Here is a 16,403-nt window from a genome sequence, read left to right as displayed (position 1 = left end):
TATTTTTACTCTAATAGGGATATTAGCCTCCAAAATTCTAAGGAATTTTGAAACAAAATTACTCCCCCTCCCTTGAAATTCTAAGGATTTTTCAAACAAAAATAGCCCCCAAAATTTTGAGGACAAAGAAAACACCTTCAAGGATGCTATCCCCAAGGAGACACTTCTAAGGAACCCCCTGGGCTAATACTTGAGGATTAGGTCCCAACTCCCAAGGATTGGGTCTTAAGGATAGTACTAGATTAGGCCCTGAGGATTATACTGCAAATTATGGCAGAAATTTTGAAACGATGTGATTATGATTGGGATGCGAATTGTCGATTGAAAACTTAAATGTGCAAGATATTGATATATTATTGACATGTGTATTAAAATGTCACTTTAGTTATTGTTTTCCAACGAGATTTTCAACTGGTATTGATTGATTTATGTGTACCTAATGACTGACCTATTTTGATGTTGTTCCTCTACTTTCTTGATGTTGGTATTCTTTTGTGCTCTTCATCTTTCTTCTAACGATTGATTTACTCCTTGTACTATTTGTTAATAAAAATGGTTTCTTGTTAGATTGTCTTTGTGAAGGTTATCCCTATCACCCTTGCTCAAAAGATTGCTATGGGAGTCTTGCAATGATGCCAAAGTTGTCAATCCCTTGAAAGATGATATAGTTTTGGTGTCAAAGGACTTGGAAATTGAAAACCACTCCTGTAACTTTATTGCTCATAAGAAGGTAATCTACTCAATGAGTTTTTTGCACACAAACAATTCGTAGAATTCCATTTAAAGACTTACAAGGCATAGTGTGAGGCCTTCTAGTCATGGCACTTATTCATGTCACAACATCTTTTGTATGCTATTTACTTGAGCGTGCTTGGGTTATGGAGGCTGGTAAACTGTATTTCTTATTTTGTTAGCAATTGAATAATAGATTTTGTGAATGTTCTGTGCCTGTAGTGGTCTATGTCTTCTCATTCTTTTAGTACTACTTGGAGCAAGTTCTCAATTACTTTAGAGGATGTAATAGCCCTTTTGGACCTACCATGTTAAATAAGTGGTAGGATTAATGACATTACCAATGAGGACTTTGAGAAAGGGTAGAGGGGAGAGATCTTTAAGCAACTTATGGCTAAGCATAATGAGATGTAGCATGACCTTACTTCGAATCAGGGGGGAAAGTGTACTGTGAAGGCATGGTCTAATTATTGGTAAAATAAGGCCAAACATAGTGTTGATGAAGCTAATGGCTTTATCATTGCCACTTTTATTTGTTGCATTTTGTCGCAGTTCTTGTTTCCTAGGGTTCCCAAGGATGACATGTAGAAGGAGAATTTTTTATTAGCCTTAGTTATGGTTACAAGGGAAAGGTATCCCTTAGCCCCCATGTTTTTGGCTTATCTTTTCAATGACTGGGATGTGATATCCTTTTCTTTTACTGATAAGATAGTAGTTAGTTCATTTGTAAATATTGTTTTCTTGTTCATGTTTCAATGTTATAATCTTCCTAGGGTTAGAGTGACCCCTACAAAGTTAAATCTTTTATGATAAATGTTTGTGTTAAGAGTGGAAAGAACGAACATAGAATGTGGAATTGCCATAGTAAGCGGTGGACTTGCTGTAACATTAATTTTTCTAATGAAATGTTGTTGAATCTTATTGATGACTATGGGGAGCTTGTTTGTTAGATATACATGATCATGGTAGAGAATAACTATTGCAATTATTTTGGGGTGGGTGTGTTTGGGTATGAGCTTGTTTCCCTATGAATAGAGACAATGAAAATTTTGAAATGTCATGCTACTATCCATCTTTATTGCGGTACATCCAATGGGGGAATATCCAATTTAGGTTGGATTAGATGGCTCCCCTGTTGTGGAAATCTTATGGTGAACGTGAACCAATGATCATGGTCTGGAGCAAAATTGAATGTTTTTAGTGTTTGGACAAGTTCCTATCGGTAACTTGTAGTCTTGTTTTGCAACTTTTTACTAGTTTTCAAAGTTTTTAGGTACAATAGATATTTCATGAGGTTAATTCATTAAGCAGTAGGAAAAAAACCCTACCACTCATTTGTTGTCTGAAGGTGTCTCCATCTAAAGGAGGAGATACTAGGATTGAGGTAGCAAAAAAGGAAGAGACACTTATGGTTGAAGTAAAGGAAGATAGGGATTCTGAGCCACTAATAAGATGGGTGTCACGAATGAGGGTGCATGGAATCAACATCTAATCAAGAGCTTCCAAAGATACCTTAACCATAAAGAATACTGAAGCAAGAAAAGGGAAGGGTGTTGACATAGACACTTGTGTTCCAAAAGTAAAGGAAAAGTCTTTGAAACGTCCCATGGATGTGGCCGTTAGTTCCTTGAGTAAATGTTTGAGGGATGGGTAAGGAAAGGATTATACTCTGAAGTTGAAACGAAGATTAATGAAGAGAAGGATTAGGGTTTTCAAAATAATAATGAAGAGAAGCGGAATAATGAATATAAGGGTTGGGCTTTTTAGAACTTAGGAAGCCTGCTTCAAAGAATGAGGCTTTATTTATAGGCTAAAGGGAAAATTCATACATGCATGGAATAAAGAATTCTTGAACTTTCTTAAGGCAGTTAAGGTCAGGTCTCTAAGTTGATTCAATAGGGACACATGTTAGACCATAGAATGGAAACCAACTACTTACATGGGCTATCGTTATCATCCTTGTATGATCCTACCATGTTGCTTATGAGTGGCCTTTGTAGAGAACACATGTTGTAGGGAGATCATGCATTTTTATATCTATAGATTTCCATGAACATCTTTTTGTAGGGATCGCAATTGTCTACTAGGCATCCTGGCAGCTAGTTACGGTTAGTAATCATACTATCATTGTAATGCTGCCATTATTGTAGTTTCCTAAAGGTAGAGATATACCTATTGTGTCTATGGTTCATGACATTCGTCCACATTACTATGATGATATGTGAGTCCATCCTCTTATAGTCAAATGAATGCATCCAACCACCTGTTGATTTTTAAAAAAAGAAGTATTATTCTAAACAAGGACTTAAGTTTTGCAACGTATCAACTTGTATTAGCCGATACATATTGTATTTGTGACCCACCGATATTCTACTTTTGGATCGTTTCGGGGTTTAACCTATTTCAAGGGGTAGGTAGGCCTTAAACCGACCCCCTTGAACAAGTTTGAAAAAGAAAAGACTAAAAAATATGAAGCACCCAACGATACAGATTGATACATAAACCTCAACCAACATATTAACCAATGTCGATATTTAAAACCTTAACTAAATCCTAAAGCTTAACCATCATCATCATCCAATCCTTATCCCAATTATATGGGGTCAATTAAATTTATCTTGTTTTTCCAGTCTGTTTTGTTTAATAAACTCTAAAGGCTAAACCTTAACCCTAAACCTTGAACCTCTAAACCCCTAAACCTAAAATTCTAAATAATTCCTAATCCTAAACTCTAAAATTAAGTGCTTTATTGGATGCATTCCTTTGGATAAATAGGATCTGAAGTTCTTTTGATTGTTTGAACTTTCTAACTTAAGGGCATGTTCATTTCCTCTTAACTCTTATCTCTTAAGAGGAATCTTTTAACTTTAAGAGAAAAATGATTGTTCATTTCCTCTTATCTCTTATCTCTTGAAGTGCATTATACAACTTTTTGTTTTCTAATTATACCCTCAAAAAGACAAACAAAAACTCTAATATATGGGGTCAAAATAGATATTTGATAATTTTCAGAATTCAAAATTCAGACTTCAGAACAACATTCTTTGCATTCAGAGTTCAGAGGAAAGAAAAATTCACCAATACCAATATACCTCTTAATGTAATTATTGCACTTTCAGATGTTAGACTTCAGAGCAAATGAACAGGCCCTAAATCTATCAAACTATATATATTTTATGCACATTAACATTGTGATGATTTGTAGGATGTTTTATAATTATTGTTTTCTTAGAAAATGACACACCTTGGAATTTGGTAAAGTAATGCTGGATTATGTGCAAATTTTATATTGTTATTATGGTGCTTGTTAGGTGCCATATAGGAAAAAAAAGTAAAAACATTGTTTTCATTGCAAGAAATGTCAAACTGACATTTTCTCCAAAGTTGCTCTAAAAGAATTTGAGGCATTCAATGTTTCTTGAAACAACTTAAAAGACACTCAACCAAACAAGAAAAATTGAGAGATAACATAATGCCCACAAGGTACTAACATGGCAAAAAATGCCTAGATGGAACTCACATGGAAAAAGGCATCGGAGAAACGACTTTAGTACAAAACACCTTCTTGATGTTTTACATGGATAGAATAACACCATGGTTCCAAACATTGCATGGGTGCTTTATGCACATTCTCAGTAGAGTTCAAGTAGAGGTATATTCTGAATTGTTGTTGAAAGTTGAGGTTAATGTCAAGATGGTCGGGATGACAACGAATAGGGTACCCATGAAAATTACCCTTTTCATTCTGAAACCTGCCTAAGTACCTTTATCCCAAACTTGTTTATTTTTTCTCAATTTTCTAGATCAGTCCTATCATAAATCCATCATCCTATAAATGAAATGTGATGTCCCTCCTAAGGAAAAATGGTGTGGTAGGATTGTGGTGAGGACACACTAGCGTAAGAGCACATGCTATGTACGTGTTCAAGTAATGTGATATGGTATTTGGATTTAACTTTTATGATCTACATGAAATCCAATGAGAGTATCTTATACAATATAGATATATTATTTCTTATAAAACATTTAAGATATATTTAATTAGGGTTTGACTGTGATACCAAGAGAACTTATAACCAACTAACTGGTTGTAAGGTGGTGGTGATGACGGTCTAGGCTCTAGAATTAAAAAGAAGGAGAGTAGTGCAAAAAGGGATTAGGTTTTAGAACTCAACAAGGCTAAGAAAAGGAATGAATGAATGGAACTATTCCCTTCTTCAAAGAAGGGGACTCTATTTATAGATGGGAGAGGGTGTTTATACATGTATGGAATAAAGGATTCCATAACTTTTCTACTATATGAGCTCAAATCCCTAAGCCGATCCAATGGGAACACATCGGTTGTCAATAATGTTGCCCTTTCATGATCTTACCATGTGTTGCTTGTGGGAAGCTTTTGTAGAACAACATACTGTATGACAACCTTACTTTCCATCCACAGGTTTGCACGGCCTCTTCCATGGGGATCACAACTGTCTGCCAACCACAATAGTGACCAATCATGGTTAGTGACCCGACCATCATTGTAATGTCATGATAGGTAACAACAATTCTTCTAAAGGTGGAAGTGTATATATATGTCCGTAGTTCAGAATATTCTTCTACATTACTTTGTCAACATGCAATTCCATCATCTTAAAATGGTATCATAAAAGCAGTTGCATCATGGACTTTCCTATACGCAAAGTTTATAATCAAGTAATGAAATTGGATATTTTTATTAAATATAGTCAGGTACTATAAAGACAAAACCCAAAGTCATCCTGAACCTTTAGGGTTTTAATCTAAAATCCCAAACCTGTCTCAAACCATATAGGGTTTTGGATAAATAGGTCCTATTTAGAGGTGGAAATGAACCGAGCTTTGAGCCCAATATATGAGCTCATTTTCTAATCGAGTTGAGCTTGAGCCTAATATAGCTCGACTCATAAGGCTCTTGAGCCTAATTGAGCCTCTATATATAAAATAAGAATATTATACATATAAAAAATAATATATACATACATATATATATACACATAATATTTTTAGTTTTTATATATATAATAATAGCTAGTTTTTATAATTCTTAAATTTTTATATATAAAATAAAAAATAATTTTTTATATTTATAATTTTCTAATTTTATAGGAAACTTGATTCATAGTTCACACTTCACAATCAAGTTCAAATTGAGTGAAACTCGAGCTAATGAGCTATTGGGTCAAGCTAAACTCGAGCTCCACCCTCTAGCTTGAACCAAGCTCCAGCTCGAGCCTCATAGCATTATGGTGAACTGAACTCAAATAACCAAATATTCGACTTGACTCACCTCGAATCCACCCCTAGTCCTATTATAAGTTGGAATAGGTCGGGTACCCACAAAATTACATCACTAGTATGGGCCAAACCAATGACTGAGTTATGAACTCTTTAAACCTAGGGGTCTAAATGGATCAAATTCGAAGTGGATCATCCAATATTCAAATTCGATTTCGATTAGACTTTAGAGGTATGATGATTCGAATTCAATTTGAAATTCGACGGATATTTAAAAATAAAATTTGAATTTGAATTCGATTAAAAAATCGAATATTCGGTTTTATTTGAATTCGATTGATAGAATGCATTCTGAACTCGAAAACAAAAAAAATAAAATAAAAACAAAAATTACGGAGTAGAGTGAGTAATCGAAAACGTTATTGCTCTATGCAAAGATTTGTTAAAAAATTACCTGTAAAAAAGGCAACATGTTAAAAAACTAAAGCAAAGCCCAAAAAACAATCCCGTAGATTTTTGAAACTATTATACAAATACCAAATCTTTAAACATCATAGTTCATAAAACCCTCTACCCTCTTCTTCCGACCATGTATCGTTTTTGGGAAACCTTTGCTCTGAACTGAAAATCTAATGATTTTAGAGTCATGGGCTCATAGTTGCACTTATCTCCTTTCGCCTACCAAAAAAATCCAGATGAAATGTAGATTTGCATTGTAAAATAAAGAAAAAAAAACCCAAAGCTTACATACCAGATCATCAGCATATTTCTATCTTCATGGTTGAGATATAAGATATGGAACTTAGCTGGAACTTGGTTGGAACTACAACAGAAGAAGATGAAGATTTCGAAAATAGGGGTAGGGAGAGAAGTGGCAACTCACTAAGCTCTGAGTTGAAAAAGAAGCTTTTTTTATGAAAAAAGTAAAAGAAAAGTAATCATTACTTCTAATATATTTTTCATTGCTTTATTTTATAATCTAATAATATTAAAAAATGTTCTTATAAAATATCATCATTACTTTCTTTTATGTCATTGTCATATATCATCATGTTTTTAATATATATATATATATATATATATATATATATATATAAGGTATAAATAAGGTATTAGATTCGATTCGACCATTTATTATAATCGAATTATTATAATAAATTTTTTCAATTCAATAATTTAAATGGTATAAATAAGGTATTCAAATTCGACCATTTATTATAATCGAATTATTCGAATTTGATTCGATTGAGTCAAATGTTGAATTCGAAATCGCACTTTCGAATACCATTGACCCCCTTATTTGAACTGACTAGGAACTGTGCTAGTGGGGATGGCAATTTCCCCCGTAAAATTGGGGCCCCGCCCCGCCCTGAACGGGAAGGGTTTTACTCGACCCTAAACAAGGACGAGGCTGGGACGGGGAAAATTATTTTCCCCGAACCGAGTACGGGGCGGGGACGAGTTTTGTATATAATTCCCTAAACCCACCCTGAACCTGAAGGTAAATTAGTAAAATATCTCTAGGTTTAATATTGATATTTAAAATATCTCTGACCTTTCCCTGAATTTTTAAAATCCTAAGATCCCATAATTTTATTTTTGAATTACCCTAAAGTATTATAATTCAATTCTAAAAGTGGGGAAAATTCGGGGATTCCCCCGTCACCGATAAGAAATGGATGCCCCGCCCCGAACCCGCCCCGTTTCCATTACTATGTGCTAGCATGTCGGGTCAAGCATTCCCGCCCATATTCTCAACCGCGGCCCGCGGAATATACCCGACATTGAAGGGAGCTATGGAGATTTTTGTACTTTTGCATATTTTTGCTGGATGGGCCATTTTTGTAATTTGACGATGAAGACTCAAGTCTAAACTCTGAAGTCTCCGCTCCTCTATTGCCAAGCAACGGTAGAGACTAGAGAGTAGAGAACACATCTCCGCGGTCATCCGAGGCGGTGATCATTCAAATCTCGTTCTACCTTGTCTTTGATTTTGCAGGAATGGCCAGAAATCTTGCATTTCTGGTTCTTCTTCTTCTTCCATTGTCTATATCTGAAGCTACGACTTTTCGGCCGATCGCCGATAGCCACCGATCTGCCGCACTAGAGCTGTTTTCATCAGTCGATGGATCTTATGGAAGGTCTCTTTTAAGCCCTAACTAAACCCTAATTCTCATATTTCAATGCTCTCGCTTGTATGTATAACACATATTCATTTTACTTCTCTCTATTATTCAAACTTCGGAGGGAATTAAGCGGCATTTTGATCTCTCTCTCTCTCTCTCTATCGTCAAGTTTTCTACGCGTTTGCTTATCTTTTCCTTGGGAATATCAAATTGTCCTTGAATGTATTGATGTATAAGAATTTCTTAGTATTTTCTACTAAATTTGAGTACAATTGTCGCATCATAACAACTCATTCATCTCATGTCATTTTCTGGAGCTTAAGTTAACGAATATTAGCGACAAGATTTACTATGTGACTGATTTGATTTAATTGGATTTTCAGCTTAGAAGAAACGTATCAAGCGCTAAGAACATTTCAGATTCTTGGCATAGAAGAGAATGTTGATCTAAGTAAATCCACGTGTGCCCTCATTGATGAAAAGCTTAGATCTTCATCTTCGAGTACAAAAGATTTGTTTTACGCTCTAAGGGTTAATAGCATATTGAAATGTGATGTCAATGCTGAAGTTTTTGAGGTATCCTTCTAAACTCTTTGTCTCAACGTGTTGGATATTAAAAGTGACTTGTTTTTTTGTTGATATGTTAATGAGGATTTTTTTTTTTTTGAAATGAATTCTTTTCTCCTGTTTTGAAGGACATTGCTTCAAAGCTTCAAGTTGTTGTTAAGGATGCAAGTTCTTTGCTTGATTTCTACCATTCAATTCGGAGCTTGGTACTTATCAAGGTATTTTTAACTCTGGAGTAATGTAATTCACGTGCCTTGCTTTTGCCCTTCAAACATGAATGTGGTCATGCATAATTCTATTTATTAGCTGTATTCTTCTATGGCCAAGTTTTCATTTTCAGGTTCTTAGGAAAACTTCGATTCTATGATCAGATGCACATTAATATCCTTTTTGTTACTAACATGTTAAGAGAAGGGTGTAATTATTTCAAGCTTGACACTGCTTATAACAATCTTTAGCATAAGGCCATGGGACTTTTGGATAAATTTTACTTTCTTCTGTAAATTGCCATGCAGGGTGAGAATTCTAAAAGCAATGTTCATCTGGCTGATGCAGATGGGATTTTTCATTCCATTAAGGTCATTATAAGCAATTTTCTCTTATTAACCATCTAACTTCCTCTCCTTCCATTTACAACAGTAGAATTAATGCTACCAACAAATAAAATTAATGTTGATATATTGTTGATAGGCTCTCAGCCAGAGCGACGGAAGGTGGCGCTATAGTTCTAGTTCTAACGGTGCTGAACCTAGCACTTATGCTGCTGGTAATGATCTTATTCCTTGAGGATTTTAGCGAACATTGTGACATTCTAATTTAAAATGTTAGGAGAAGGCTAAGTAAGCTTTTGTGCATATTATGTTTATAACAGGGTTAGCACTTGAAACAATTGCTGGAGTTGTTTCGTTGGCATCCTCTGAGTTTGATCAATCTATGGTAAGGTGACCTTCTATGCTACCTCTGACTGTCAAAATCTTTTCAAGTTCAACATCTGGTGGCTGACTCATTTAAGGATAATAAATTACCATTCATGTGCATTGGTATCAAGTTTTAGAATGTCAGTTACACCGACTTTTAGGTAGAGGTAGATTCAGGAGGGGTTGATGCCATCGGTATCGTGGTGGACATTGTGGCATTATAAGATTATATTAGAATGTGAGATGCTGGTAACATGCATAGGTGCAGAAATAGAGGTTAGAACATTTACTGAGGGGTGAAGGGTTGAGGCAAGAGATTGATTATTTACCTTAGATGGGGAAGGTAATATCCATATAACACATTAATTCAACTTGTTGACTTGGCAACTTCAATACTTGGGAAATATTTTAGTTTCCTTTGGTCTTTTGGGTGAATATGATGCTAAGCATATAATTTCATCTCTTCCATCCCCTTAAGGTTATGCTGGCTCCCATTTTCTGTAACTGACATGTCATTTAATTGACAGATAGGTAAAGTGAAGAATGATATTGCCAAGATTTTTGACAATATAGAGAGTTATGGTATGTATCTTCTTCTCCCCTCATTTTAATTATATTTTCACGATATCTTGAACATTTTGCATATGACTGCTTGATGCATATCCATAAACCCAAGCACTTGGGCCCTCTGAACTGAGTATACAGTCTGACTTTTGAAGAAGGGGTAATTGTTGACAACTATGAAAATATTCTTTTAGGTTTTTTATTTTTTCTTTCTGTGACTTATTTTTTATTGATAAGTTACAAGAAAAGAAATATACAAAACCCATTAACTCTACCAAAGAAAAGAAAAGGAAATTAGAAAAATTGAGGGATGAAGAAAGTCGTTAAAGGGCTCCAATGTGTAGACTTACAAAATTACCAAGGGAAGTCCAAGACCAAATTTGGGGTTCCCCTACACATCAAATGGAAGTACAATTCACATATTAGGGCCCAAATATTGTTCATTCTCTCCACATGACCGTCTGCTAGGCTATCTACAAATGAGTTGGTCCGCCTTGGTACCCTTATGAATGAGGGGTCAAATCTAGCACTTGGAGCTCATGCCTTTCTTAATTGATATTCTCCAAAGCCCAATGGTTTTCTCCCCCGTCTGATCTATCACAACATGGGCGTCACCTTCAATAATGTGGTTTAGATAGCCCAATGTCTTCACTGAATCCCTAGTACATATCATTTTTCTTCACACCACCTCTAGCATATTTTTTTTTGATAAATGAATCATCTCTAGCATAATTATCTGCAACTAAAATTGATGTGCTTCATATGTTGCATTAATTTGGTAGCCTGCAGTATCTTGACCCTTAAGTATCGGAGCTTTTCCTTTTTATGTATTTATACACAGCATATATTTAGTAGAATCCTTTGGCTATCTGTAGGTGATGGGGCATTCTATTTTGATGAGAAACTTGAGAACCAGGGCCCTCTTTCAACTACTTCATCAGTAGTGCGTGGAATAACAACATTTGCAGATATTGTGTCTGGGAAGCTAAATGTGAGTCTGAGTATTACTTGATGTCTATATTATTTCATGTAACCACTGTTTTCCTGACGCTTATAGACCTTGAAGATCTGTCTTTGATCTTTGCAGCTTCCAGGAGATAAAATTGTTGGTTTAGGAAAATTCTTCCTTGGCATTGGGATTCCTGGCACAGCCAGGGACTTATTTGACCAGCTAGATTCTTTAGCTTGCTTGGAGAACAATAGGCAAGTAGCATTCCTCTGAAACTGTTAAAATCAATGTTTTTAACCCAAGACTAATTGGATGGTTTAACTATTCAAATTGACTCCTGGAATTTAGACTTCTTTTGCTGGATTCTAGGTTCTTGGTCCAGTTGAGCAAACAAAATCATCCTAAGGTGCCATTCTGTTGGTCTGAAGTCCAAGTCTGAAAAGCAGAAAAAATCTGAAAGAAAGTATTTCGAAAATTTGTGTTTTTCTGTTTTGTTATCTGAAAGCAGAGGATGTTGTTCTAAAATCTGAGTGCTGAATTCTGAAAATGGTTAATTTACCATTTTTGCCCCACATTTGAATCTGAGAATGAATTTTTATGTTATGATAATTAACATTATTAATAATAAAATATAATTAAATAATAGAGAAATAATAAAATGTTCATAAAATATTAGTAAGAGTATTTTGAGTAATGAAATATTAATAGAATAATAATAAAATAACAATAAACTTGTAATAAAATAATAAATATAATTATAAATTAATAATATTAATAAAATAATGAAAAGGCAATAATAAATTATAATAGTAAATATTAATAAAATAAAATTATTAGTTTTTTTGAGGAAAAAACGTAATAATAACATAATTAGTAAAATGTAATAATAAAATAATAGTTAAATTATTCAAAACAGTAAAAATAAAATGATAACAACAATAAAATAGTATAATAATAATAAATATTAATATTTTATTTGATTACCAAAAAAATAAATAGTAATATTTTAATATATTTTGTTGTTTTATTATTATTTTAATATTATTTTTGAATTTTCTATAGATATTTTATTAATGATTTATATTATTGTTATTATTTTATTACTTTATTTATAAAATATTAATATAGTAAGAGTGTGCTACTAATAATGAAGCATGAATAAAATACGTGGAGAGCATTTTATGGTTAAAAAATAAGAATGTAATCAGATCTGATATCTGATTGGTCCTGGCTAGGGTTGTGGAGAGCATTTCAGACTTCAAAACGTGCCAAAAGACCAAAAGAACAACCCCTAGGAAAAGGTTGGTCTTGGCTAGGGTCGTGGAGAGCATTTCAGACTTCAAAACATGCCAAAAGACCCCAAAGTATCAAACTTCAATACAAATACATTGTGATTAGCCCCTATGGAAAATAGGACCGATAAAGAACTCTTTATTAGTTCCATATCTGTCTAAACTGTCTGCCACTTAATTAGCTGATCTCCTGATCCATGTGAATGAGATATTCACCCTGGACATAAGATCCTGATCAATGTAAGTGAGATATTGTTATGGACGTCTTCCTCGGGAAGACGTACCATCGCCGCCGGCAGCAACAGACACCTGACCCACTACCAGCAGCAACAGGCACCTGACCCACCGCCAGCAGCAGTAGTAATTCAGTGATGCTCATCCTACCCAGTTCGGCAACAACAACCTTATCTAGATTAGATTAGCTCATCTTGCTTGTTCTTATCTCTTATCTTGTTAGTAGCTTATCAGATTAGGATTAACTTATATCTTATCTCTTATCTTATCTTGTTAGTAGCTTATCAGATTAGGATTAGCTTATCTTATCCTTAGCAAGATAGAACTGGAAGTCTCCCTATTCAGCAAGGAGACCCTTTGATTTAGGACTCTTGTAATCTCCTATTTAAGGAGACCCCATTATTGAATGAGATATTAAATATTCAATTGAAGAAGTGAGTTAGGAGAGTTGGTGATCTCTTGAACAAATCACCAGAGGCGCCAAGATAGGTTCATCAAGAGCAGGAAGGAACAAGGGAAAACAGGAGGTTTTCCCCGTGGACTGACCCGTGACGAGATCCTATTCCTGGGCCCTCAACAACTTGGTATCAGAGCAAGGCGTCATGGGTGATCTGGAGCAGCTACCATCCAAGGTCCACGACCTCGAGCACCAACTCGTGGAGACCAGCTCCGAAGTCCGTGAGATCAAAGACGAAGTAAGGGAGCTGCGACGCCTGATGGAGCTATTCCTTTCTAGTAGGGAAGGGAACTCTGAAGGAGGGACAGCCGCCAATGGCCACCAACCAGATCTGCCGGAGTCTTCCGGCGAACAGCAGTCCGTTAGCCAAAGAACCACAGTCGTCCCCAAGTACAGTAGGCTGGAATTCCCGTCGTACAACGGCAACGGAGACCCCTTAGGCTGGTTGTATCGTTGCGAGCAATTTTTCTGGAACCAACGGACAGATGACCGCGATAAGGTAAGTCTAGCCGCCTTTCACTTAACAGAGGAAGCACAACTTTGGTTTTATCGGTTAGAGCAAGAAGAACCCGGGCTCAGTTGGCCCCAGTTTAAGCCCTATTGCCTTCTTAGGTTCGGACCCCCATTGACCAGCAACCCACTGGGTGAGCTGATTAACCTTAAACAGACCGGCACAGTGGCTGAATATCAACGATAGTTCCAAACCCTCCTCGCGAGGGCATCCTCCGTGCGACCCGACCAGCAAGTGGATATGTTCACGACAGGGTTATCAGAACCCTTGCGGGTGGATGTTGAGATGCAGAATCCCCCAAATTTGGTCACAACCATGAACTTAGCCCGCGCGTTCAAGCGCAAACTGCAGCTCAGCCGCGGAATTTTTAATGTGGGTCGGCCACCAAATTCATGGGTACCCCCAAGATCAGCAGCAACGACCCCCTCTTCTACTACCAGCCGAGAATTGAAATCTCCCACCACCGCCGCCCCTAGACCAGTGACAAGTATAGGTAGTAACATGGCCGCTCCACCCATTAAGCGTCCGACCAGGGCAGAAATGGCAGAACGCCGAGCAAGAGGCCAATGTTTCAACTGTGATGACCTCTACTCGGCAGGACATAGATGCAAGAGGCTTTTTTGCTCCCTCATCGATGAACAAGAGGAGGAAGAAGAACCAGTCATATTCGAGCCAGAGATCTCTCTCCATGCGATCACCGACATTAAAACCTCCCAGACCATGCAGTTACAGGCACAGATAGCAGGTCAACCGATGCGCATTTCCGTCGATTCAGGGAGTACACACAACTTCATAAGTGAACATGGAGCTTCGACCACGACTACAGGTAGCCGTTGCAAATGGTGAAAGAGTTCACAGTCCAGGAATTTGTAAGGACGTGCCGGTACAGGTCACTTCTGAACTGTTTCTTGCTGATTTATTTGTACTCTCATTGGATGGGTTCGATATTGTTCTCGGGGTCAAGTGGTTAATTAACCTAGGCCCGATTTTGTGGGACTTCAGCGCACTCACCATGACCTTCCACCTAAATGGAAAGCAAGTTTCATGGCACGGTTGTAGGGTTAAAGATAGGACACCACAGGTCCATGCACTTTAGACAGAACCGACAGCCATGAAAAAACTTCTCGCTGAGTTTTCAGATCTGTTCCAGGAACCCAAGGGCTTCCCCCCTCCCCGAGCTTGCGACCATCGTATTCCTTTGGTTGCGGGTTCAGCACCAGTCGTTGTCCGGCCTTATCGCTACCCTCACTTACAGAAGGACGAGATAGAGAAGCAATGTACAGAGATGCCGAACCAAGGAATCATACGCAAAAGTCATCCCCCTTCTCTTTGCCGGTTCTGTTGGTGGCGAAGCAGGATGGAACGTGGAGGTTCTGTGTTGACTATAAAGAACTCAATGACCGGAGGATCAAAGATAAGTTCCCTATTCCCGTTGTGGACGAACTACTGGACGAGTTGCATGGTGTCCAGTATTTCTCTAAGTTGGACCTCAGATGTGGATATTTCCAAGTTCGCATGGCCCCCGGTGACGTGAAGAAGACTGCTTTTCGCACCCACCATGGCCACTTCGAATTTTTAGTCACGCCGTTCGGACTCTCCAACGCCCCATCTACATTTCAGTCACTAATGAACGAGGTATTCCAGCCCCATCTGCGCAAATTTGTTTTAGTTTTCTTTGATGATATCCTCGTTTACAGCAAATCATGGGTAGAGCATGTCCACCATCTGAGGACCGTTTTCGAGCTCCTACGCCAACACAAATTATTCCTGAAACGGTCCAAGTGCTCCTTCGGGGAGCAACAGGTTCTTTATCTCGGCCACGTCATCCATGGGCAGGGTGTGACAGTTGATAGTTCCAAGATTCAGGCTATAAAAGAGTGGCCCAAACCTCAATCAGCCAAGGCCTTACGCGGGTTCCTCGGTTTAACGGGTTACTACCGCAAATTTGTACAGAACTATGGAGTGTTGGCAGCCTCGTTAACCAACCTGTTGAAGAAAAATTCCTTCCGGTGGGACGACGCAGCAGATGAAGCTTTTCTGGCACTGAGAAATGCCCTGTCTTCCACCCCTGTCTTGCAATTACCTAATTTCGCCCTCGAATTTACAGTCGAGTGCGATGCTTCCGGAGTGGGAATCGGGGCCGTACTACAGCAGCAAGGGCACCCGATTGCTTTCTTCAGCCGCAGACTGGCCGACTGGCACCTGAAGCTTCTAGCCTATGAGCGCGAACTAATCGGCCTAGCCCGAGCCGTCCAGCACTGGAGGCCATATTTGTGGGGGCGGTCGTTCGTCGTCAAAACTGATCATTACAGCCTCAAATACCTGTTAGAGCAGCGTCTCACCACTTCCCCTCAGCAGCATTGGGTTAGCAAACTGCTCGGGTTTGACTTCCGGGTGGAATATATGGTGGGATCCTCAAATCGCGCAGCTGATGCTTTGTCTAGGCGAGATGAAGATGCGATGGTTCTGTGTAGCATTTCTCAACCTCGGATCTCTCTGTTTGATGACATTAAGAAGGCAGCACCACATTCCCCGGAATGGTCGCTCTTGCTACAGAAGATCCAGTCCGGCACCGCCGACCCCAATTGGTCACTTCAAGACGGGTTGGTACTGTATAAGGGACGAGTCCATCTTCCACCAGATTGCCCGTTGATTCCCACCATCATCACCAGCATCCATAACTCCACCCACGAGGGCATTAAAAAAACACTACACCGCGTCCGGACTGATTTCCATTGGCGAGGTATGAAGACTTCTATTCGAGATTTTGTCCAGAATTGCTCCACATGCCAACA

General features: G+C 37.8%; 1 protein-coding gene across 1 annotated transcript in view; it reads left to right on the top strand.

The window, feature by feature from the left end:
* Positions 1-7,824: 7,824 nt before the first annotated feature.
* The window catches only part of LOC104600894 (dolichyl-diphosphooligosaccharide--protein glycosyltransferase subunit 2-like), a 35,486-nt gene continuing 26,907 nt past the window's right edge, over positions 7,825-16,403 (top strand). The window contains exons 1-9 of the mRNA XM_010264047.3: positions 7,825-8,132; positions 8,501-8,693; positions 8,813-8,902; positions 9,200-9,262; positions 9,375-9,450; positions 9,556-9,620; positions 10,129-10,183; positions 11,041-11,156; positions 11,253-11,368. Coding sequence (XP_010262349.1) covers positions 7,993-8,132; positions 8,501-8,693; positions 8,813-8,902; positions 9,200-9,262; positions 9,375-9,450; positions 9,556-9,620; positions 10,129-10,183; positions 11,041-11,156; positions 11,253-11,368 — 914 coding nt within the window. The 5' untranslated portion in view covers positions 7,825-7,992. The remainder of the gene's footprint in view (positions 8,133-8,500; positions 8,694-8,812; positions 8,903-9,199; positions 9,263-9,374; positions 9,451-9,555; positions 9,621-10,128; positions 10,184-11,040; positions 11,157-11,252; positions 11,369-16,403) is intronic.

Source organism: Nelumbo nucifera, chromosome 3 (genome assembly GCF_055504915.1).
Source record: "Nelumbo nucifera cultivar China Antique chromosome 3, China Antique-T2T, whole genome shotgun sequence".
NCBI lineage: Eukaryota > Viridiplantae > Streptophyta > Magnoliopsida > Proteales > Nelumbonaceae > Nelumbo > Nelumbo nucifera.
Note: the sequence above shows the minus strand (reverse complement) of the source record. Positions and strands in the feature narration are given on the sequence as shown.